At 40.9% G+C, this 24,694-nt stretch overlaps 2 protein-coding genes across 6 annotated transcripts in view; one reads left to right on the top strand and one right to left on the bottom strand.

Moving 5' to 3' along the window:
* The first annotated feature begins 4,759 nt into the window (after positions 1 to 4,759).
* M7BP (Myosin-7a binding protein) overlaps positions 4,760 to 24,694 on the top strand; it is a 112,632-nt gene continuing 92,697 nt past the window's right edge. For all 5 annotated transcript variants that reach the window (XR_016323073.1, XR_016323072.1, XM_089727306.1 and 2 more), the window contains exons 1-2: positions 4,760 to 4,932; positions 19,029 to 19,199. Coding sequence is in view for 3 of the 5 variants with exons in the window: in XM_089727306.1 (XP_089583432.1) it covers positions 19,096 to 19,199 (104 nt within the window). In the remaining 2 variants the exon portion in view is untranslated. The remainder of the gene's footprint in view (positions 4,933 to 19,028; positions 19,200 to 24,694) is intronic.
* LOC114251900 (proteasome subunit beta type-2) lies at positions 9,542 to 17,741 on the bottom strand. Its single transcript, XM_089727319.1, has 4 exons — positions 17,624 to 17,741; positions 14,929 to 15,122; positions 10,518 to 10,680; positions 9,542 to 9,699 (listed from the first exon to the last, which is right to left on the bottom strand). The coding sequence occupies exons 1-4, from the start codon at positions 17,739 to 17,741 to the stop codon at positions 9,542 to 9,544; spliced, it is 633 nt and encodes a 210-aa protein (XP_089583445.1).

Raw genomic sequence — 24,694 nt, 5'->3', positions numbered from 1 at the left:
TTCCCGGCGGCCGTGACAAGATGGTTTTTGTGTCGTGCCGCTTTATCGAAGTGGCGTATTGATGCCGACTGTAGACACTTACTGATGGACTCTAGGTCCAGGTCGTCGTGCAGGTTCTTGACGAACTGTCTGTCGGTTGTCTGTGCGCCTGTTCAACAAAACCCCAGAAGATGTTTAGAACCTACATATACATAGGTTTAAGAAAAATTATTAAATAACATCTGTGCAATAAAGCTTACAATAAAGTCAATGATTATCTAAAAGATTGCACAAAGTGGGAATGAGTTGCTCGCTCCGGGCTTTTCAATATTGAAATAATTGTTACGTTAAAATACCTCTGAGTTTCTTCCCAGTTCTTCTCAGGACGGAGGCTAGTTTTTGTGAATTGGCGGTAGTTCTTTTTGACGTTCAACAAGTATGTACTTTTATTTATGTTGAATATTTTTTTTTTACTATTGACTATTGAACAACGGCGCTCCGACGCGACGGCTATCCTGTAGAAACGGGATTGAATATTTTGAAGGGGTTTCAAGTAGGCGCGGGCCGCGTGAGCGAACACTACACTTGCATACGTCATGACGGGGCGTGTGCAAGTTTTGTAGAATGTCACCTTATTTCGAAGGGATAATTTACTTCGCTTGCAGGTCATCTGATAAAGGCGTCCTATTACGAACGTAGCTCGGTCGCGTACTATTTTAATATATACAGATAAACTATTTGCTTTGTGAATTTTCATACTGACATTTTGTTCTCTGACGACACTTACACCCTACGATTAGTACGCGATCGCCTTCCGACATTAATGTATCATAAAAATTATTACCAATCAATATTAAACCATATATTTGTGGCTCAAACCGCTACACCTAATATTAAATAGGACGTAAATTGTTTTATGGTGCCGACACTTAATTTCACGTTACAGGGTAAACAAATTACGCAACGAGAATCTTCTAGGCGCGCACGTTTACATAGATTATGCTATGCTGTACCTACACCGAGATAATGAGAACAAATTTACTCTAGGGTTGTCAGAGCAATTGTTTTTTATCGCTTTGTAGGGTGAACTTTTTTTACAGGAGAAAATCACCGGATCTCCACCCGCCGCGGCGGTATGTGGGAGTTGAACATCACTAAAAACGACCACGGACCGGACCGGAACCCAAAAGCTCACTCAAGTATGGAATTAGTACAGCGCCCCTAGCGGCAATCGTAGGAACTCTATCCAACTCCATACAAATTTGAGTTAACTTTTACGCGATCGATAAGTAAAAAAAACTCACACCAAGCACACGGGTGGGCCGTATGATGCTCGTCTGCCGACAAAAAAATAGTGTATCTCTTTGCTTTCAGTTGAGTCTAGAGAATATACTAGCAGAACAGCTGGGAACTCACTACTTTACTACTTAAGGGCTTACTTTATTATTTTTATCTGACAATAAAAATCGACGCTGGGCATAACAGTCGGACTATCTACCGAAAAGGACTTTATATAGACCTTGTTGAAGAAACACTTGTCATGACCGTGATACATTTATCCGACACAGCGAGCCTGAAAGATATTTTGTGTTTTGTATACTATTTGTCGAACTGATAATTTGATTAAATATTGACATCTTGTAAATTCCGGACGTCCTTGAACCTACAAGCTGATACTCTGAGTTTCAGAGCCTCATCACATTCTTTAATCATTACAGTCTTGGTTATCTCGTGTTTGGCGATATGTTTACTGTACCTAATGAAATAAATATAGCTTAATAACTAAAATCTGATATCTACGTGATCATCAATGCGATGTAAATATTAATTTTTTTTATCCTGATCCAAGGACACAAGATCTAAATAGTAAAGTTATTGAATTAGCATCGGCATTACGTCTTGAAGTTTGTGAATATTACACTGAAACATTCCACTGCATAGATAATTACAGCGACTTTGAAGGTGTGAAAAATTCTGATTTTGATTAAAACTACACAGCGCATTAAATTTATTTTTATAATGCCTTTGCATAATTATTTTCCTGCTACTATTAGCTTGGTAACGTTGACTTTTGTCAGCCGTGTCTGATACGGGCGCGACCTTGGACTACGGTATACTAAATGCTCGAGAAATCACTACATAATTTCCTACTTCCGAGTAATTAATTGTTACTCGTTTAATAAAATATTTGTACCTACAGAAGGAAGTTATCATTTGAGGTAAAATGTCGAGCTAACATTGTTTTTTCCATAATACACTGGAAGACATGATTAAGATGAATTATCGGCCCTTTTTTTTCCTACATAATCTGATAGTCTTAAGAGGCTAACAGCGTAACCTTAACTATTAGGTGAGATCACGGGGCTCAAACCAGAGTGATGCTAACACTGACCCTAGCAAGAGCAGTGCTTCGCAGAATCTACCACTGGATCGGAAACGCGACCCACTGAGAAGATCCGGCGAGACACTCAGTGGGCTGTGTCTATGGGTTAATTCGCTCGTCGAGCCCTTCGCCACAAGCAACGGGTTCGATTAGGACGGTGACCGGGCTATCGGCCCATTTGACTGTTATTGTTTTACATATTAATCATAATTGATTTATATCGGTATGTAATATGAGAGATAAAATCAAAGCAAATACAACCTTATCTTGTTACGTGGATGTCATTTACGGATATCGCAGATTAGAAATTTCCAGAAAATAACAGCAAAATCTACTGCTTCGACATTTTGAAGTCGTCGTGGCCTAAATAAGACGAGCAATGCACTCGTATCGGGCGAGGCGAATGCGTCGATCGATGTTCGAACCCCGCATACCCCCTCAGCTAACAAATCTTCCACCATTCATTTTCTAAGCTAAGCAACCGTAGTTCATGTCCAAACTACGTAAGACAAACTTACTGGTGGTAGGACGTCTTGTGAGTCTGCTTAGGTGCACCCCCACCCTGCCTATTTCGGCCGTGAAGTAATGCGTTGTGAGGCAGCCCTTGTTACTATACTGAGACCTTAGAACTCATATCTCAAAGGTGCGTGGAGGCATTTACGCTATAGATGTCTATGGACTCCAGTAACCACTTAACACCAGGTGAACTGTGAGCTCGTCCACTGATCTAAGCAATAAAAAAAAATATGTCCACCAGGCAACGTCATCACACCACCACGTTTCTATGTCAAGAGTTGACCGGTCTAGAGAATCTAAGCATACATACTTATAGGTTGGTTAGGTTCAGAATGTTTCATGAGTCCTCTATTAGCACTGATGTAAACATTATGATGAAAAGTTCTCATAGCTGTTGATAGCCCTTAATTTTTTTTTGTCTTCGTAATGAAATATATAGCCCAATTGACGGGTGGGCGATCGCAGTGTCAGCAACGCTTTTTTTCTTCATTGTACACAGTTGATGTGATATCTAAATATGTAGATTAATGAGCCATATCGCATACTGCCGATAAGAAACTCAAACGTTAGAGCACTTAGACTAAAATGTTGAATCATCAAAAATACTCATTTAATATTTTGTATGTTAAGAAGTCTTTGTAGTACGCGAACAGAAATATGTAAATGCGAAAAAAAAAACAAAAAAAAACTTTCATTCATTCTCGATTCGGGTGACAACACGTGAAGAATAAATTTGATGGACGATCTTTTTATTTCTGCTTTTTTTTCTCTTTCTTTCATTTCATCATTTCTTTCATTAATATCACTTCAAAATCTATTATTAACAAGAGCTCAATTCGCTGCGAAGGTATTTTATCAGATAAATAATCTGTACCTACATTAGGCATTTACATTATCAATTTCTCTGAAGTGCCAAAACAAAATTTGTTATCTCTTCAAACGAGAAGCGTCTAAATGAAGAGATGTATTCATTTCGGAGCTACAACTATTGAGAGAATATAATTTTCATCATTCATTCGGGAAGCGTGGATCGAAATGGCCCTCGACGCTTAGACGGGCGTCGCAGGTTCGCTACTACTGAACACATGTGATTGTGATTTAGCTTCGACGATTTTGTTACCGTTTAAATGGAGATTTCATGTGTTATATACTGCTCCTACTGTATCTTAATATTTTCCAGAATTTCTGTAAATTAAACCGTTGTTGCTGTTTTTTTTTATGATTGAAAGATTACTGGTGGCCCGGAGGCCTTTCTAGTTTCACCAGGACAGATGGGCGAGCAAAGGCTCAGCCAGGAGGGGTGGGATTTGCCATGCCAACAACTGCCCGAGCGCCTCCGAAGGAGACCTAACCAACTCAAGAGCAATTGCTTCGGAATCGCGACCCGCTGAGAAGATCCGGCGAGGAACACAGCGGGCTGATGCATGGGTTAGGTAGCACGTCGACCTCTTTGTCGAGTTTGACGAGTACGGTTACCGGGGTCCCTAAGCCTGCTCCTAGTGTTAGAGTTGAAGGCGTCTAATGCGAAGGTTATTGGATCTGATGGATCTTTAAGGACGTGACCTTATACCGTAGTTTAGAAGAGACCGCTTTTAGAGATAAGACCGCCTATTATACAAATGTATCTACCAGTTGACTGTTTTTTTTAATCTTGTACTTTGGTGTGCAATAAAGTAGATTATATATTTATCTCTCTCTCTTTCTCTCTCTCTCTCTCTACTGCTCTCTTTTTCATACCTTACAACACAATTTACCCTGCATCGCTGAAATAAATAGTGCAAGTAATACCCGAATGTTATGTAAAACAATCCCTCCCATTCTCATTGATCATGGTCACACTGTACACTAAGAAAACATGAGGTCTCATGATAGAAGCCCCTTCAGAGCAACGACGCGAGCGCAGCCGTACGCGCGCTCCTCTCTCCTTCGCAGCTAAATATGAACTTTATCTCTTTAGCGTAAAGTACAATTTTGACCGCTTTAAAGTGAAAAGTGAATTTTAGTGCCACTGTGTGTGTGTTGTGTGTGCATAATTTTAATCCACGTATTATGTGGTAAGATATATTTCTTAACAGTAATTTGGTGGTATTTTGCGGTATTTTTAATTGGCATTATCAATTTATTGGAATGATTGTCAATTAATAGTTAAGAAATTGTCGATTTTCTATTTATTTTTCATTACATACAAGTCACTAATACAAATATCTCTAGTTATTCATTATGTCGATGTGCGCAGAAATAAAATTAACGGTATTCTGGTATGGTATATATGGTATTCCCCATTTAGCCAAGATAATTTTGTGGGCAGCGCATTTACGTTGTAGATGTCTATGTGCTCCAGTAACCACTTAACACCAGGTGGTATGTGAGCTCGTCCATCTACCTAAGCAATAAAACAAAATTTTACTATACTGCTGCAGTGCAATATTTAAGACAGCTAGCTAAATACTGGACACTTCCAAATACGCCTTTACATAACACATCATCTTCAATTCACCCCCATTCTTATCAGGTAATAAAACCGAACACGATATGCCGAAATCTTCGACACTCCTATTATATTTTAATTCAGTTCTGCATTTTTTGGGCAGCGTTCGGAAAGCTGCGTAAAATCTTCTCATCACAAATACCACAGTGTCCCAAGACGAAAATCTTTGACCAGTGTGTGCTGCCAGTGATGACATATGGCACGGAGACGTGGTCGCTCACAATGGGCCTTATAAGAAGGCTCAAGATCACCCAAAGAACAATGGAGAGGGCTATGCTCGGAGTTTCCCTGCGAGATCAAATCAGAAATGAGGAGATTCGCAGGAAAACCATGGTAACCGACATAGCCCAAAGGATTGCGACGTTGAAGTGGCAGTGGGCAGGAAAGTTCTTGAGTGGCGACCGCGTACCGGAAGACGTAGCGTGGGTAGGCCTCCCACAAGATGGACCGACGATCTATCGAGGTTCGCGGGGATCCGCTGGATGCAGGCAGCGCAGGACCGGTTTTTGTGGCGAGACTTGGGGGAGGCCTATGTCTAGCAGTGGACGTCTGTGGGCCGATAAGAAGATATAACATTGCCGATGATTGCACGCTGCACAAAAATTCACATACACCGCTTAATTTGAACACAAACATGTGAAAATGCCGACGTGTTTTCATTATTGCAATAACATTATATGTAACTGCCTCTTATATAATTTGGTCAAAGGTAACAGTTATATAATCTAAAGTTTATTTACTACTAATTACTAAAGTTAATTTAGTATAAATGATTATAATTTCATTAGCGTATCGCGTGTGAGGCGTGTAATTGTTACATAGTATATATTTTTTATTAGATTCGATTCTATTCGATATACTTAGGTGTGTTACTATAAAACAAATCACGCCTATGACTTCCTATACTTTAATAAAACTTAATGTTTAATTACACAACATTGCCAACACATTGATTGCAATACCTTTTTTTTATTTATTTACATTTGTACTTTCGCTTTTCCACTTGAGTTAGACGGTGAAACCTCTCACTTATATCAGCTATACTAACAACACGAGATGACAGTACTTAAACGGGATATTTCGAACGACCATGACGAAATTATAATTAGATACATTGCGTACTTGTTTTTCAGTTGACAATTTCATAGACAATAATTTCACACTGGTTTATGGTAAATATGCGACTGCAGTGCAAATTTAAAAAAAAAAGGATTATATGTCAAACTGATCTTTTTTAGTATAGCAACTGGCTTCGTACAATGACTTTGTTGCCAGTGTCTAATTTACAAAAAAAAACAATTATTGATATAGTTTTAATGGAAACAGGAGTGAAATGAAAAGAGGTTGATTTATTTGAAAATAAGATCTATTACGATGAAATTGAATGAAACGAGACGAAATGATGTGAGATTAAATAACGTCTTATTAAGTGATGAGAATATACTAGGACGTGAGTGTGCTTAGTTAGTTAGTTTTTAACTTCTCATACAAATCTGAGTTAACTTTTACCTAATCGAGAAGTTAAAAAAACTGCACTAAGCACACAGGGCTTCAACTTTGTTAGAGGAAGCCGAGAGGCCTAATCCAGCAGCTTTGTTCTCTATTGCCACACTTGTGCATTTTCACAGATCCTACACATAGTAAATAATTCACCACATTACGTTTCAACATAAAGAAACAAAAAATTAACAAAAAAAACAATACACAAACTTCTCACCTTACGGCCACAAAGTCAATATCCGTAATTAGTATAAATTTTGCACATAATATATTGTATTCATAGGAGTATCAAAATACTATTTACCGTAAATGGCAGATTTATATTTAATATATTTTTTAACGGTCATGCATTGGCGACGGTAACCCCTCGTCATCAGGTGAGCTGTATGCTCGTCGTGTTTTTTATTTTTTATTTCTTAGATGGGTGGAAGAGCTCACCTGGTCTTAAGTGGTTACTGAAGCCCATAGACATCCACAACGTAAATGCGCCTTGAGATATAAGTTCTAAGGTCTCAAGTAAGTTACAACGGCTGCCCCACCCGTCAAACCGAAACGCATTATTGCTTCACGGCAGAAATAGGCAAGATGGTGGTACCCACCCGTGCTGTCTCACAAGAGGTCCTACCACCAGTAACTACGCAAATTATAATTTTGCGGGTTTCATTTTTATTACACGATGTTATTCCTTCACCGTGGAAATCAATCGTGAACATTTGTTGAGTACGTATTTCATTAGAAAAATTGGTACCCGCCTGAGATTCGAACACCGAAAATGTAAACTGATATTTTTTCCTGGCGACAAAAAATTACACGAACAATAAGTGTATGTATATTGTATTCTCTATACAGAATTGTTGCCAGATATATCAACGTAAGCACACTTACTATGAGGCAAGGTAAATATCGCTATTTTAACTACAAACATTATTCTAAAACAACATATACAATTACAAAACCGCATTTATGAAATTTGTCTTTTACAATAATACATTACGCGAATGATAAAACACAATTGAATGAACATTAAGGCTTGTGGTTTCGAATAAAATTGGTTTGACCAACATTGCGTTGTGTCATTATGGGTATTAATAAATTAACTACCCAATAGTAAATACGGCTTAAACGCTAGAGGAATAATTTCGACAACGATTTCAGCAATTAATCACACCAATCGCAAATCGAGCGCCCCGCTCCGGTCCCCGGACTCCTGTAACTCATCAACAGATCCTACTCATCGGTACATAGTAAAAAACAAAGTCTCTTTCTCTGTCCCTATATCCCTATGTATGCTTAAATCTTTAAAACTACGCAACGGATTTTGATGCGGTTTTTTTTATTAGATAGAGTGATTGAAGAGGAAGGTTTATATGTATAATAACATCCACTAAATAGTGGAGCAATCAATAATAAATTACAGTTTCCGGATTGGTAGTCTTCACTAAGAAACAAAAAGACTCAATGACCCGAATTGCTTTTTTTCTTTCATTTTGTACCACTTTGTAGTTTCATTCGGCAGTGACTATTAAAACTACAGTTCGTATACGTAAAAGGCTGTCCAATTTCGACTTTCTATCTATGTTTACTATGTAGTTTAACTATTTTTAAAATTAAACGGCACATCAACATCGCATGGCATATTCAAATTTATTGTCGGAGGCCAAGACCCGCTTCGGGGTCATAGTGTCAGTGCAGTAGTAGTAGTATTTTTTGCGGACCTTTTGGCGCCCCTTTGTAAGTAGCGTCCGAGGTCTGATGCCCCTCTTGCCCCTCCCTCGCGATACTACTGCTTGAGACACAAAAAAAAGGTACGATGCTCTGTTTACCCATACGTCTTCACCAAGTAGCCCAAGGTGGCTATTATCATTTACAATTCTCTACAATTATCACACGCATCCTTGCGAGTATTATACTTAAAGAGTTGTCCTTTCCGCGCACGTCGTGATGTGGGTACGCGATAACAAGTCTATCGCGTTTCGTTCGTTATCACCTGTGTCATTGTGTTGTAGTTTGACGTGTGTTTACATACTGTAAAATTATCTGCAATGTATTCCTTTATAATTAGATAGAGAAGAAATTGGGAACGTTTTCGTAGAACCTTGGCCTTCATTATTTTTTTGATTCCTAGCTAAGCTGATGGTCTTGAGAGACCATTTCAGCGTAGCCTTAACTAGTAGGTTAGCTCACGGGGCTCAAACCTGACGACGTGGCTAACACTAGCCCTAGCAAGAGCAGTGCTTCGGAAACGCGACCCACTGAGAAGATCCGGCGAGAAATTCAGTGGGCTGTGTCTGTGGGTTCATTTACTCGTCGAGCCCTTCGTCGCAAGCGACGGGTTCGAAGAGAACGATGACCGGTAATTATTTTATCTTTATCGACATGGAAGAATTGTCGATTGTCAACCGCGTTAAGTAAGAAGTTCATCAATTTGTCCGTATGATCAACCTTTGATGGTAACTAATAATAAAAATTCAAACTATGACTACGATTCACGAAATCCGAAAAAAAGAATAATAAGCATCACGTATTTCCATCCCCTATCAATACTCCCGACACCCATAACACGGGAGAAAACCCTAACTTCAAGACATTTAACGTTTAACATTCATCGCATTTCTTCGGATATAGTTCAACAAATCATTGACAAAACTTTATTTTTTTACAAGAAAATAGACCATTTATTTACTAAAAGTATCTGCGTTTATCGTCGGCAGAGTCTTGATGCCGCATCTAGACACAATCTTAACTTGGAAATTCTTCAAATTAGCAAACAGTCTCTTCTGTATTTCCCTGATGCAAATTTTCAATACTTCGTAAGCTTCTGTTTGCGATAACGCTGCGGAAAAGATAAACGACAGGATATCTAAGTGTGGCAAAATGAAAATTTAAAAGAAAAACATTGCGGTTTTGCTTTTTTTTTTATTGCTTAGATGAGTGGACGAGCTCACAGCCCACCTGGTGTTAAGTGGTTACTGGAGCCCATAGACATCTACGGCGTAAATGCGCCACCCACCTTGAGATATAAGTTCTAAGGTCTCAGTATAGTTACAACGGCTACCCCACCCTTCAAACCGAAACGCATTACTGCTTCACGGCAGAAATAGGCGGGGTGGTGGTACCTACCCGTGCGGACTCACAAGAGGTCCTACCACCAGTAATTATTACGCAAATTATAATTTTGCGGGTTTGATTTTTATTACACGATGTTATTCCTTCACCGTGGAAGTCAATCGTGAACACTTGTTAAGTACGTATTTCATTAGAAAAATTGGTACCCGCCTGCGGGATTCGAACACCGGTGCATCGCTCGATACGAATGCACCGGACGTCTTATCCTTTAGGCCACGACGACTATCTTGCTATCTTAATTGTATACTACTGCAACAATGTTGCAAAAAATTACTGGTGTTAAGACGTGTTGTGAGTCCGCACGAGTAGGTACCACCGCCCTGCTTATTTCTCCCGTGAAGCAGTAATACGTTTCGGTTTGAAGGGTGGGGCAGCCGTTTTACTGTAAAAACTGAGACTTTAGAACTCCACAGGTAGGTGGAGGCATTTACGTTTATGATGTCTACAGGCTCTGGTAACCATTTGACACCAGGTGGGCTGTGTTCACCCAATATAGCAATTAATATACATTTATTGCAAACTTACTTGGTCTGTAGAGGTCATCCAGGATACCCAAGCTGATGATGCCTCCGAAGCCGTGGACAGCGTACGGCACTTTGACGCAAGAAGCCAAGAAGTCCAGGGCGTATAGTGCACTGCCTGTGTTTCTATCATAGCCAGCTAATAGCATATTCACCATCGTAGGATTCTGTAATTAAAAGGATTTTTTTTATTGCGTACACTTGTGATCTTACAGCCCACTTGGTGTTAAATGGTTACCGGAGTCCATAGACATTTATAACATAAATGCCGCCACCAACCTTGAGATATGAGCTCTAAGTTCTCAGTATAGTTACAACCAATACTTAAAGCTTCGGAAGCGTTGGAACAACTTTTTACTGGTGGTGGGACCTCTTGTGAGTCCGCGCGGGTAGGTCCACCACCTTGCCTATTTCTGCCGTGAAGCAGTACTGCGTTTCGGTTTGAAGGGTGGGGCAGCCGCTGTAACTATACTGAGACCTTAAAACTTATATCTCAAGGTGAGTGGCGCATTTACGTTGTAGATGTCTATGGGCTCAAGCGACCAATTAACACCAAGTGGGCTGTGAGCTCGTCCACCCATCTAAGCAATAAAAAAAAATGGTTTCGAACCTAAACACATACTGCTTTGCGGTTGTATTATAGTTAACATGAATTGCTTAACTACCATTTAAGCCGTGGAGGGTAATTGCGAGCACTTGTTATCCACACGTGAAACTACCAAATCGAGTATAAGACAGAGAAAGTATTAAGGAAAACGGGCTTGCTGAAGATTTTTGTAAATAAAAAAATCTCCTAAAAACTCGGCGTTTTTACCAAATCCGAAGTCTCTCAAGACTGTTTTCCATAAAATTCGTGTTTACGACTTTCTTCGGTGTATAATTAGAGTTGTTTAATTACTTTCATAATTAAAATGAATCTCGGATGGTATTAAACTTGTCGACTAGAGGAGATCACGTTAAAATTACTGAACCATGAATTTTATGTATCCGAATTAGGTTCGCATATCTCTCTTCATTACTGCTTGTTATGATCGTAGTGCACGTGGCCAAGTGATTCCGAAGCTGTCAAATCGCGAGGTTACTGACCCGAGAAGTAAATGTATCCTTTACAGCAGATAAGATCATGACATGAGGGGAGGTAGAACAGACTGCCCAAGACCGATGCAAATAGAAGAATTTGATTCGAGCCCTATACCGCAGCAGAGGTTAATAGGAAAGAAAGAAGAAGAATAAGATAATATGGATACAGAATTTCACTCGATGCATCGATTTCTAATTAATTCTAGTGGTTGTGACCAATCAGGGCATCTTGAGTAGTACACCACCTCGCTTCGGTAACTTCGCTATTGGAGGAGGCGTGGATATAATCTTCTCAACGTATTGTATTTCATACCCTCAGCCATCAATGGAAGAGCTCTCTTAGACATCATAATCCACCTACAGTTTTGAAACTTCTATTTTACAGCGATGTTACGGCGTTGTTGAAAGAACCATTATCCCAACAGAAAATCACTCGGGAAGAATCATTGGCAATCTAGGAAGATAGTAAACAGTCCCAACACCCGCACTGCAGATCTTTTACTCAATATTATGTTTGTGACATCGCGAACACATTATAATCATCAACGTCATCTACCCTCCTCTGCTACCTCTTCCAAGGCCATAATGACCGGTCCTGTACTGTCCGCATCAAATGAATTCAGACCACATTCAGCAGATCGGTCCACCTTGAGGAGGCTTACCTTCGCTGCGTCTTCTGGTGCGCAATCGCCACTAAAGAATTTTTTGGCCCCAACTTCGAACAATATCGGCTATCGTGGTCCTCTTGCGAATCTCCTCGATCCTGATTCGATTTTTAGGGACACTTCGAGCATTTCACTCTCTACTCACTCTCTATTTGTGTTTAATTATTTGTTCATTTATGTTTGGAATAAAATGTTTATTATTATTATTATTAGCTCCCTAAAATCCTACCTTACGTCCGAGGCGAATATCTGACCACGTGGGGAGCGGAAACGCGTATATTTATATTATTCGATCTCAATAGATTTCAAAATTGTTGTAAAAGCCCGTCCAAAAAAAGTGTTTTAAAAAAGTTTAACTAACGACGACACCGTTCTTCCTTGAACATATTTTAAGCCGCTTTTTTCTATCCCCCGATTGATGGGGACGGCCGGTTCTTTGAGCCGGCTGCTCCCGAATATTGGGGGACCGGATCAGGTTGTACGCCGCCTCTACGCGGGGGTGGTGCGATCGATGGCCCTGTACGGTGCACCTGTGTGGGCTGAGCCGCGCAACCGGGCCACTATGGCTCGGTTCCTGCGCCGGCCGCAGCGCACCGTTGCCATCAGGGTCATTCGCGGATATCGCACCGTCTCCTTCGAGGCGGCGTGTGTTTTGGCGGGGACGCCGCCATGGGAGCTGGAGGCGGAGTCGCTCGCTGCCGACTATCGGTGGCGCAGCGAGCTTCGTGCTCGGGGCGTGGCGCGTCTCCCCGAAAGTGAGCTGCGGGCGCGGAAGGCCCATTCTCGGCGGTCCGTGCTCGAGTCGTGGTCGAGGCGATTGGCCAACCCCACGTGGGGGCTACGGATCGTCGAGGCGGTTTACCCGGTCTTTGATGACTGGGTGAATCGTGGCGAAGGACGTCTCACCTTTCGTCTGGTGCAGGTGCTGACCGGGCACGGATGCTTCGGGAAGTACCTGCGCCGGATAGGGGCTGAGCCGACGACGAGGTGTCACCATTGTGGACACGACCTGGACACGGCGGAGCATACGCTCGCTGTCTGCCCCGCTTGGGAGGTGCAGCGCCGTGTCCTGGTCGCAAAGATAGGACCTGACTTGTCGCTGCCTGGTGTCGTGGCGTCGATGCTTGGCAGCGATGAGTCATGGAAGGCTATGCTCGACTTCTGCGAGTGCACCATCTCGCAGAAGGAGGCGGCGGGGCGAGTGAGGGAAAGCTCTCCTCACTACGCAGAAACCCGCCGCCGCCGAGCAGGGGGTCGGGACCGGGGTCGTATCCGTGACCTGGCCCCCTAAGAGCTAGGGGTCCCACCCGTTTTGTGCTGGGAGGGACCCAGACGTGGGGTGGCGTGCTCTGCACGCTCACCCGCAATAGGAAGCCGGGTGATGGTAGACCGCGTTCCCCCGACCGCTCTGGGGGAAGGTGTAACGCGGCGCCATCAAAGCGGGCTCTCGGCCCGCTGAACGAGGGAACCGGTGGTCGTGTCGCTGGCGGCCACCGGTCCGGCGTCCGTGGGACGGTGGGATGGATGTAATGTGCTCTGCGTCAACCCTGTCCCGCCGTTTCAATAACCCCGACTGGGCTCCGGCCCGGTCCGAGGTAGGGCGCCGGTTGTGAGCGGCAGGAGTTTTTAGTGAGGTTCAACTCCCACATACCCCACCTGCCGCGAGGGTGGGGATCCGGCGATTTTCTCCTGTGGAAAAAAAAAAAAAAAAAAAAAAAAAGCCGCTTTTCTAAATCGCAGCGTTGTTAAGTAACATCATTCGCAATCTTATATACCTCACTTCTTACCGACTACTGTGAAATGCTTGAAAAATCGATCTAAATGTGGCAACAATACGTTTCCGTACACAGAGAGTTCATTTGTTAATCCATCCACAGATATTGCACGATAGAAGTGACTTCAGCAAACGTCGCATTTATTGTGTTAAAATCCCAAACTGTAGTACATACCAGAGACGTTGAGGCAAAGGAACCTTTTGTATTAACAAAGCAAAAGAATCTTTCATCTCCACTAAGAAAACTTGCCTTCAAAATATGTAGTGTAACTATTTTATGCAAATCAAGCGAAAGAAAACAAAATATAAATAAATAAATAAAAATAAATAATATAATATTAATTTTATTGTCAAAGCTTATTTTGGACGTGAATTCTTTTCCTACAATAAGTTACAAAACGTATGAGAATCTTATAGATATAATGAGGAATTCAACTTTCCATATCTATATATATACACCAGCCAGATGGTCACATCTGGTTAAGGAAGCAGTTAGTAGCAGTCGGTCCATGCGGTCCATGCGGTCCATGCCACCCATGTTCGAACACAGAGGAGGAACTTCATATGTGGTCGCGAACCTCTGCAGTGAGGGAACGATGAAGAATAAAATACGTATACATGGATATAAATTATTCGGATTTCATTTACTGGGGGCAGGATGTTGCAAAAACGAATAAGAACCTCAATGCTGATAATTCTGCCGAGAAGCTGTCCAGCGTTTCGGTTTGAAGAGTGAAACAGCTGCATTAAAATATAATTAACGATTTCGCGTTGTGATATCTACGGACTCCAGTAGCTACTTAGCACGAGATGAGCCGTTATTTCGTTTATCCATGATAACCGATTAACCGCCACTAAACAAATCCGTGTATTTAGGTTTCCAATCTGAAACTAACGCCATTCTTCAAACTATCAGACAGGGTTCTCCTTGTGAAATGGACCACAGCAGGCGTGTCCAACTCGTATCCGTTCTTCAGCTTGTACAACTGCAAGTTCTTGGTAATGTACTGCTGCAAATGTACCGCATCAGCGTGATCTCCTATAACTCCCATTACAAGACTATTCGAAATGTTGTGGAGCTTATCCTCGTCTGTAAGAAAGAGGAAGTAGTGGTTATCATCTTTCTGTAGGATTCTTAATAACAATGACCTAATTTTCATCACAAGCTTAGCGATTCCGCGAAGTAAGCATTAATGTTCACCTCGTGAAGATCTCACTTGACTGGGCTTTCAGTCAGGCTACCTATCAAAAAAAAAAAAACGAGTATGCCCACTGCGGCCTCCTCAAAATATTCTTACGACTTACTCATTTTCAATCTGTAGTGGTCCATATTCATACGAGGAGCTTACATGGTTTCATCTTCCAAGTCAGTAAACAGGAGGGTCGAATATGCGACCTGAGCCTACCCTACTGCTTCCCTACCATCAGTCCGTATGGTTGAGTATCCCCCTGTATTTTTGCTCACCTCTGAATAAGCTGTACAGGCAGTATTAAAAAATTCCCGAACGCAATACCAAGCTGTTAAACAATTTCTAACACGAAAGGATCAACAATGATTATTATAATAATATATATTAGGTCTTTATCTACAAAATTGCCCTTTAGTGTACAGAAAGTCACGGGAGCCGACAAACTCTTTAATGGCATTTTGCACTGAATCTCGGGTATTGAATTTTTTCCCTGTCAAAAAGTTGTCCAAACTTTGGAAAAAGTAGAAGTCTGTTGGCGCAAGGTAGGTTGAGTACCTGCGGTGAATGATTTATTTAGGATATAGGTTAGAGACCGTCTATTGTGCCGCATGAGATCGAGCTTTGTCGTATAGGGCCAGCAAGGATGAGCGATTAACTAAGACTAGCTGGAAATTCACAAGCTTGTCCATCATTGTGTTCAGCTCTTCACAGTACGTATCCACAGTAACGCTGGTACCATTTGGCAAGAAGCTGCGGTCAAATATACTGGCACTACACAACCAAACAGTGACTAACTTTTTGAGGGGTGAGTTTTCGTTTGAGGCATTACCTAGGTGTTGAACCATATCTTAACAACATGATGAGGCTAAACCACAAATGATATTCACAAATGCATTATCTCTGTTCGTGCATAATGAAACTGGCCTATAAATAGGCAACCTTGCGACAAAACCGCGATGCAGGAAAAGTAAACGCATTATTATCTCGACGCGAATCGTTGCGAAAACACATGTGTGTGTACGTCACGCAAATCTGACCTTGGCTTCATAGATCACGGGATCTGGTATGATATTACGTTGTCACGATCGGTCAGTCACTTCGGTAGATTCGAATTTATTATCTCAATCCGCTTAGTAACTTGTGTCAGGTGATAGTGTCATCATATTCCACCAGCTAAAAAAGATAGCTGCGGCAAAGCAATTTCTCGAGCTACGCAACAGTAGAATAGTATTTTTGAAGATTCTTTTTTGATTTCATAGACGGGCGAACTCACGACCCTTATTACGTGTACTGAGGGTCATGACTCCCCCACTGCATCAATCTGGTTAATGAGTTATCGGAAGCCATAGACATCAGGAACGTTAATGCCGCCATCCTCATTGAGACATGAGTTCTAAGGCCTAGTTCTAGTACAATAGCTTCCCCATCCTTCAAATCGGAACATATCACTCCTCCGTCGCCCAATAGGCAAGGTGGCAGTACCTTCCGATGCGGGCTCATAAGACGCCATACCACCAGTAAATTAGATAATGATTAGAATCAAATAAACCCTGATACATCTTTTTAAATATAAATTCACAGATGTGTCCATCGCTTTGTGGGCTCTCATCGACATAGTTGTTAAAATGAACCCAATTGACAATTTTATAAGACTGTTAGTTCTTTAAGGAAATCTGTATAGACGGGGACTCACATTATTTTGTCCTCGCAAAGTTTATACATAGCCAAAATACGATATTCAAATACGCCATCCAAACATACATACGCATATGTACTTAAAGCTTAGAACGTAACCTTGGCCCGGTTTCGCTCCAAAGCTAAAGCGTATTTCACCAAATACTTAGTGTAAAGGCTTTAAGAGCCCGTGGTGCCTTTGAAGTCATGTCAAATATACTTTAAGTAAATTATTAATTACTTTTTATGACCACAATTCCAAAATCAACAATGACTAGAGTTGTTCCTAATGTTAGTACTAGTACGCGCTGAACTTAAATGAGGTTTGGTTTATAGCACTAACCAACTGAAGTTAGTTGCGATGGATCTCGCAAGTACACTCAAGAGCAAAGCTTATTAAAAAACTTGAGCTGTTTCCATATTTATGAGCACTGCTCATAGATTCTCTATTCCAATTTTACAGTTCATATAATGCTAAATGGTTACAATTTACGATGGTTGCCTTTTTTTTCCAACCTCGTTCGTCGATAGCCTAAGAGGCTATTCCAGCTACGCCCAGACGGGTAGGTGAGCTCACGGGCTAAACCTGAGAGAATTTGCTAAAGCAGTGCTTCGCAGAACCTACCACCGGATTGGAAACGCGACCCACTGAGAAGATCCGGCGAGAAACTGGGCTGGTTAATATAAGAAACGCGCGATCAACACAAACATGAAGTCTTCTACTTACTGTCGCTCATGACAATAATACTCTGTATATTTGTCTGGTCTGCGGCTACCAACACGAAGTCCTGACACTGAATCCCGATGAGACATTGCAAATACAAAGAAGTTGAAGGATTCGTCATTTAGTATATAAAAAAAATTAAATCATCCAAATTAAGAAAGAAAAATTAGCAAAACATTCGAGTATAGCATGTCAGATTGATTAGACATAGACAAACTGGTTGCTAATAAAACTTAAGAATAACACGCGTGGTCTATAGACTCTGAAAGAAAATTTTGGCGGTAAAGTTCGGTCTTTGTTGGCTCCAAGAAGATGGATTCAATTTTTGAACAAAAATATTCTTTTACGCACACTACTTAATTAAATAAAGCATTTTTACGCCAATTAAAATTGCAGCTGTTATTTTTTAATACTTTCCGTGTTGGATGATCAGTGATTTCTTATTTAGTAGGTACAAGTAAAGATGAGGAATAGTCTTCCGTAACTCTTTTAAATTTGTTTCACAATTTGTCATCCACACAATTGATCACAATTTAATCATTTACGTCATTATAGCACTCTCAAAAGATTATCTCGTCTTTTTCATAAGAATCCCTGGGAGTCTCTCATGAGTCGATCGCTATATTGTTGCTCCTTATCTCGGCCACAATGGCTAATGGCATCATAGGCTTCGGGACGCAATCCTTATCTTGTGGATTTAATTCTTTCGTAAGGTTCCGTTGGGGATTATTCTTTGAATGAAGTTAATTATAGTCTCTTTTTATCGGCATTAATGTTAGTCAGTTCGCGAGTTCATAGACAAACGTATATATAATATAATATATCAACGGTTCATCTTGAGGCATGTATCCGAAATCCCCATTTTATTAGGATAAAGACCGTTTGACTTTTAATTAGAACCCATGATTGATCAACTACGGAGAGGAGCAGGACGATGATAATAATGGCAGTAAGAAACTATCCAATCACTTGTTTTGGTAAAAAAAATGAACTTGTTAAATGAAAATACCATAGTTTATTTCAGGGTTTTTTTTAATGCTTACACCTGGTGTTAAGTGGTTGAGTGTTAAGTGTTAACTGGAGCCCATAGACATCTACAACGTAAATGCGTCACCCACTTTGAGATATCAGTTCTAAGTTATAGTTACAACGGCTGCCTCACCCTTCAAACCGAAACACATTACTGCTTCACGGCAGAAATAGGCAGGGCGGTGGTACCTACCCGTGCGGACTCTAGAGGTCCTATCACCAGTAGGGTCGCAGCAGTTTGATGAGAGAAGCCGAGGATCGTGCTCAATGGCGAGCCATTGGAGAGGCCTATGTCCACCAATCAATCGCTATGGGCTGATGATGTGATTTAATTATTTTATTTATCAATAATATTTACATTCGCATCTGTTTTTTACAGTTCCTGAAGATGTGAAGCCATTGACTGGAAGAGTCATAAGTGCGTCTTCTAGTGTTAAAAAGAGACAATGCCGGACACTCTGTCGCTGACGGCCGGTGTCAGCTTGGGACTGCTGGCTGGTATCGTGTCGGGAGTTTGCTATTTATACGCCAACGGACTCGCTTGGTCTGGGTGAGTTATATAAAATCAAATTAAATCAAAATCAATTTTTTTTTATGTTTTATGTTCCTAGATAAACATTCAAAAAATGACTTTTTCTAACAAACTCGCTCACCGTCATTTCACTCAAAGCAAAATGTGATTGTCCTAAATTTGAATGAAGCAAAATATCCCCCTTTTTTTAAGAATTGAAACAATTACCATTGTGATGATTAGAGTGGATCTAACCCAGTGAGTTTTTGTGCCAGATATTCCCAATGGGTCGGAATTTCGATCCGTTCCAATAGATTCAGCCAAGCACTGCTCTTGCTAGGGTAGATGTTAGCAAATTCGTTCGCCCACCAGTCAGGGTGAAGCCAGAAAAACCCTTGGATGTTACTGAGAGATATGTTAGAAAAAATGGATACAGCACAGCACGCGTATCATTGGTTCAGCCTTCTTAATTGAAAAATGCTACCAATATGAAGAAAATAATATTTAACTGCGCCATCTATTATTCCATTGTAGAACTACAGTTGCCTCTCAGCGAAACGTTTTTGTTTACAATAATAGGTGGCAGCTCTGGACTGATACAATTAGTGTATAATTATGTAGTATTTAATTTTATGGTCGTGGCGCCGACGACCGCCGGTCCGGCGTCCCGAGGGGGAGGGTGATGGGAGAGATGTGCTCCGCACTAAACGCTTCACTTTCCCCCCTTTGCCTCTTCATGAGTTCTGTCTCATGCGAGGTTTGGACGTTGGTTGTTGAGCGACAGGAGGTTTTAGTCAGTTCGACTCTGACATGCCCCGCCCTCTATCCCCAGTGGAGGGCGGAAGTCCGGCGATTTCCTCCTGACCAAAAAAAAAAAAAATTAAATTTTATGGTATTTACAGTTTTGCTAAGAAAACTATTATAATTGTCTGAGGGTTTGATGAACTCTGTAACTTTACAAAATATATTCTTGTCAAGTTCAAAATCCCCCGTCCCGAATTGAAAACATCTAATTTGAAATAATACAAAGTGTTTCACCACAAAATTATTTTATTCCATGTATTTTTTAGATATAAATCACGTTATATACATTACACATTACATACTACCTACTTTATTGTACTCAAAGTATACAAACGCTACGCAAAAAAGTAAGACTGAACTAGACGTTTTAGTTCTCTTGCTACGTTTGATAACCTATTGTCACGTAAGTCAAAGATAAAAATCAAAAAAACGAATAAAACACTAAAAGTTTTCGACACATCCGTATCGTCTGTCACAATAAAGACAACACAAATAAATCTCCCATTCAACGACTGATTTTTTCTTCCTCTCCAATTCTGACATTTTTTCTCTTTTTCCCCTACCTATTCACTGATAGCCTAGAAGGCTATTCCAGCTATGAATGGGTAGGTGTGCTGACGGGGTCAACCTGAGAGAGCTTGCTGACCATAGCCCTAGCAAGAGCAGTGCTTCGCAGAATCTACTACCGGTATGCGTAGTGTGAGTTTTTTAACGTTCTCGATAGCGTAAAAGTTAACGCAATTTTGTATGCAGTTGGAACAGCGCCCCTAGCGGCAAACGTAGGCAAACGATCCTATTCCATACAAATATGAGCTAACTTTTACGCTATCGAGAACGTTAAAACTCGCACTAAGCACACAGATCACGGAATCGCGACCCTCTTGTAAGATCCGGCGAGAAACTCAGTGGGTCACTCGTCGATACTGACAGACAAGTAGTCCAAACGCAACTAGAAATCATGCTGTAACTATGTGATACTATTTGACTTCTAGTCTTCCATCCACCCAGATCTGTCACGAGGGCCCAAAAAGAGATTACCAGGGTCGAAGTAACGAGCACATAGAATTTCAAAATATTAACAGGTCGTAAAAGATACGAAGATTTCTTCAGTAGATTGAATCTTCTATATAAATAAAAATGAATTGCTGTTCGTTAGTCTCGCTAAAACTCGAGAACGGCTGGACCGGTTTGATTAATTTTGGTTTAATTATTTGTGAAAGGCCAGAGAAGGTTTAAAAGGTAGATAAATATGAAAATGCTCGGAATTAAATAAAAATAACAATTTTGTTTTCCCTTTGATGTGTCCCCCATCGGACGGATTCCTTTTGTTTGTTTTAAGTTTATTTTATACAAAAGTTTAGGTCTTTTAATTATCGATTGAGGCACTACGAAGTCTGCTGGGTCAGCTAGTCATGTTATAAAAATGAACATGATTGATGATATTGCAATAAGGTGCCTATGATAAATGCACATTATTCTGTTTAAATGTGTCTCTATTTCACGTGACATTTTTTTATTCCCCTTGTAGCCAGCATACGGCCCATCTGATGATAAGAGTCACTGTCGACCATGGAGCTAAACCGCTGCCTTAAAACGACAGAACATGAATACCTATCGGTACGAGAGTATCCGTGTTTGTGAGAAAAAGACAAACTTTCAATTATAAGTATTGTACGTATGTCAAATTTAAATCAACGCATGACTACTTCGTGACAGAATTAAAGAAGATCGCTGTGCATACCCGTCCGAATTCGAAAATACTTCCTACCATTAGTAACTACGCAAATCTAAAAATGATATGAAGTTCAACTTTTTTGAAGTTCTTCTTTTAGTTGCGTGCTTGGGAACAAATAGATCACAGCGTCTTGGGCAACAAGTCATAGGCATCTGTGGAAAGTTGCGCTATAATAACACATAATTTACTTTATTGTTAAGCGTATTTATCAAGATTTGTGGCTACATTTGTTTTTTTTTTTCCTACCTATTCTAGAAACCTCGAGGGCTTATTCTAGATTCACCGAGCTAGTAGGTGAGCTCACGAAGCTCAAACTGGGAGTGTTGCTAACACTGGCCTTAGCAAGAACAGTGCTTCGCAAAATCTACCACCGGATCGGAAACGCGACCCACTGAGAAGGTCCGGCGAGAAACTCAGTGGGCTGTGTTTATGGGTTAATTTACTTGTCGAGCCCTTCGTCGGGTTCGGCGAGGACGGTGACCGGTGCTTGAGGTTCCTAAAAGCACCGTTAATGGGTCGGGAGGATCCGTAATGACATGGGCTACATTTGTATAAGTATCTATATTTTATGACTAAATTTAAAAAAGACTGATTTTATGAAATGTTGTATTCATAATTTATTTTATTAAAATACGTCAAAGAAGGATAACTTCTTAAGTGCGTGCATAAGTACATAGTACACAAGACTTTTGAACCAGTTTTTATTCATTTAGATTTATGTATTTAGAAAAAATTGTCAAATAAATTGATACGAGGTTAAATTGAATAGATACTTTTTTTTAATATTTTCCAATGCATTTCGTAACATGAACAGGCGTCTTTAGCCTAACAATAGATAGAACGGATAGTGATGCGCCGCGGACCGTAACGGGGTGACCGGCGCGGGCGAATGTTTTATTTCGATTTTTTTATTTGAACGCCGCACTGACTAATCTTCTAAAAACGTAGTGTACACTCCCTCATTTTGTAACAAAAATAAACACAGCTTTAAGATTACAGTAATGTCTAAACAATTACAATAGTGATTAATTTGGTTTCGGGCATTATTCAAAAACAAAGTTTTGAAGTATTTTTTTATGATTGAAGGATTACTGATGGCTTTTCCAGTTTCACCAAGACAGGTGGACGAGCAAAGGCTCAACCAGGAGAAATTTGAAGTCGTCGCGGCTTAAAGGATATGAGGACCGGTGCATTCGTATCGAGCGATGCGGCTGTGCCGGTATTCGAATATTCGCCAATTTTCCAGATGAAATACGTCAAAATCACTATACTTGTAACTAACTATACTTGAGAACTTATATCTCAAAGTGGGTGGCATTAACGTTGTAGATGTCTATGAGCTCCAGTAACAATTTAACACCAGATGGGCTGTGAGCTCGTCCACCCACCAAAGCAATAAAAAATAAAAAACTCGCGAAATCATAATTTGCGTAATTACTGGTAAGACGTCTTGTGAGCCCGCACGGGTAGGTACCACCAATAATATTGCCAACAAGTCAACCTTAACTATGAAGAGATGTTATAGCTAATCACATTAACATACTGGGCGTCGGTTCACCGACTTCAATGGAGAGGAACCGCTAACACCGCTGATTCATAGTGTTTTTGTTTTCGTATGTCGTATCACTCTTGTCTGAGCGGTCGTAGTCGTCATCTAGCATTATTACTGAAGGCAGATGTTATACGCCTCACGAGCAATCGCCACTCCTCCCGATTTGTGGTGAGCCTGGTACACTCATGCAAACAGCATAAATATAAACGGTATAACCACTAACATCTGGCTGGGTAACCTACCAAAAGAGGCTTCAGCAACCTGGAGATCTAAATAATCTCCAAAAGGACTGGAGCAGAAGGCAACGGAAAACCACTGCAACTAATCTTCCCAAGAAAGTCGTTATGAAAGTACAAGCAATGAGTGTTTTACGGTTCACAAAGTCTTAGCTGCAAGTCCAACGATGTTATTTATGGCGGTATCGGAATCCTATTAACCGTTTTTCACGCTGCACCGGGCACCCTGCCATGTGCGCACCGTTATGGCAATATGTCGTCACTTCCGGCTATCCGCCATGTGGGCAACCGATTATTTAGGAAGTTTTACCGACGATTATTAACGAGCTCACACACCAACTATAGAGACCCCACAGACATTTTTGTGTATAGGAGCGACTTTTCCATCAATCAAACTGGAATAACTGCGACAGAAATAGGCAGCACAGTTATGATAAGCACCAACCGGTAAATGTTATTCGAAATAGACCTTCAGGAAAAGAATCAGAAGAGTATGTAACTGAACACAGTGACGTAAAATACATAAAGCTTTGGACAAATTTGCGCTAATGATGATAAAAAAAGGAAATAGCTACAGCTCTTGGATAGCGACGCCAATAACGGTGTAAGCACTTGACAATATCTAAACATATAGACAATATCTAAACATATAGAATAGATAAATAACCTTATTTATCTATTCCGTGGACACAGCCGACTGAGTTTCTCGCCGGATCTTCTCCCAGTGTGTCGCGTTTCCGATACGTTGGTAGGTTAGTGTTAGAATTGAGCCCCGTGAGCTCACCTACTTGTTAGGGTTACGCTGAAATTGCCTCTCAAGGCCATCAGCTTAGGTAGGAAAAGAAAAGAAAGCATTATTGTCGGGTCGGCTACACCTAGATCGTTCTCTCACCTCTCTGCTCTGTGACTCTGTTGGTACAGAGTGTTGAGTGGGCCCGTGTTAACATAAGCTCGAAGTGCTGTGATATCAGAAATGCAATACAAAAATAAATACTTTTTACTGGTGGTAGGACCTCTTGTGAGTCCGCACGAGTAGGTACCACCGCCCTGCCTATTTCTGCCATGAAGAAGCAGTAACACGTTTCGGTTTGAAGGGTGGGGCAGCCGTTGTAACTATACTGAGACCTTAGAACTTATATCTCAAGGTGGGTGGCGCATTTACGTTGTATATGTGTATGGGCTCCAGGAACCACTTAACACCAGGTGG

This window comes from Bombyx mandarina, chromosome 05 (genome assembly GCF_030267445.1).
Source record: "Bombyx mandarina strain Sakado chromosome 05, ASM3026744v2".
NCBI classification, from domain to species: domain Eukaryota; kingdom Metazoa; phylum Arthropoda; class Insecta; order Lepidoptera; family Bombycidae; genus Bombyx; species Bombyx mandarina.
This window is presented reverse-complemented; position numbering and strand designations above follow the sequence as displayed.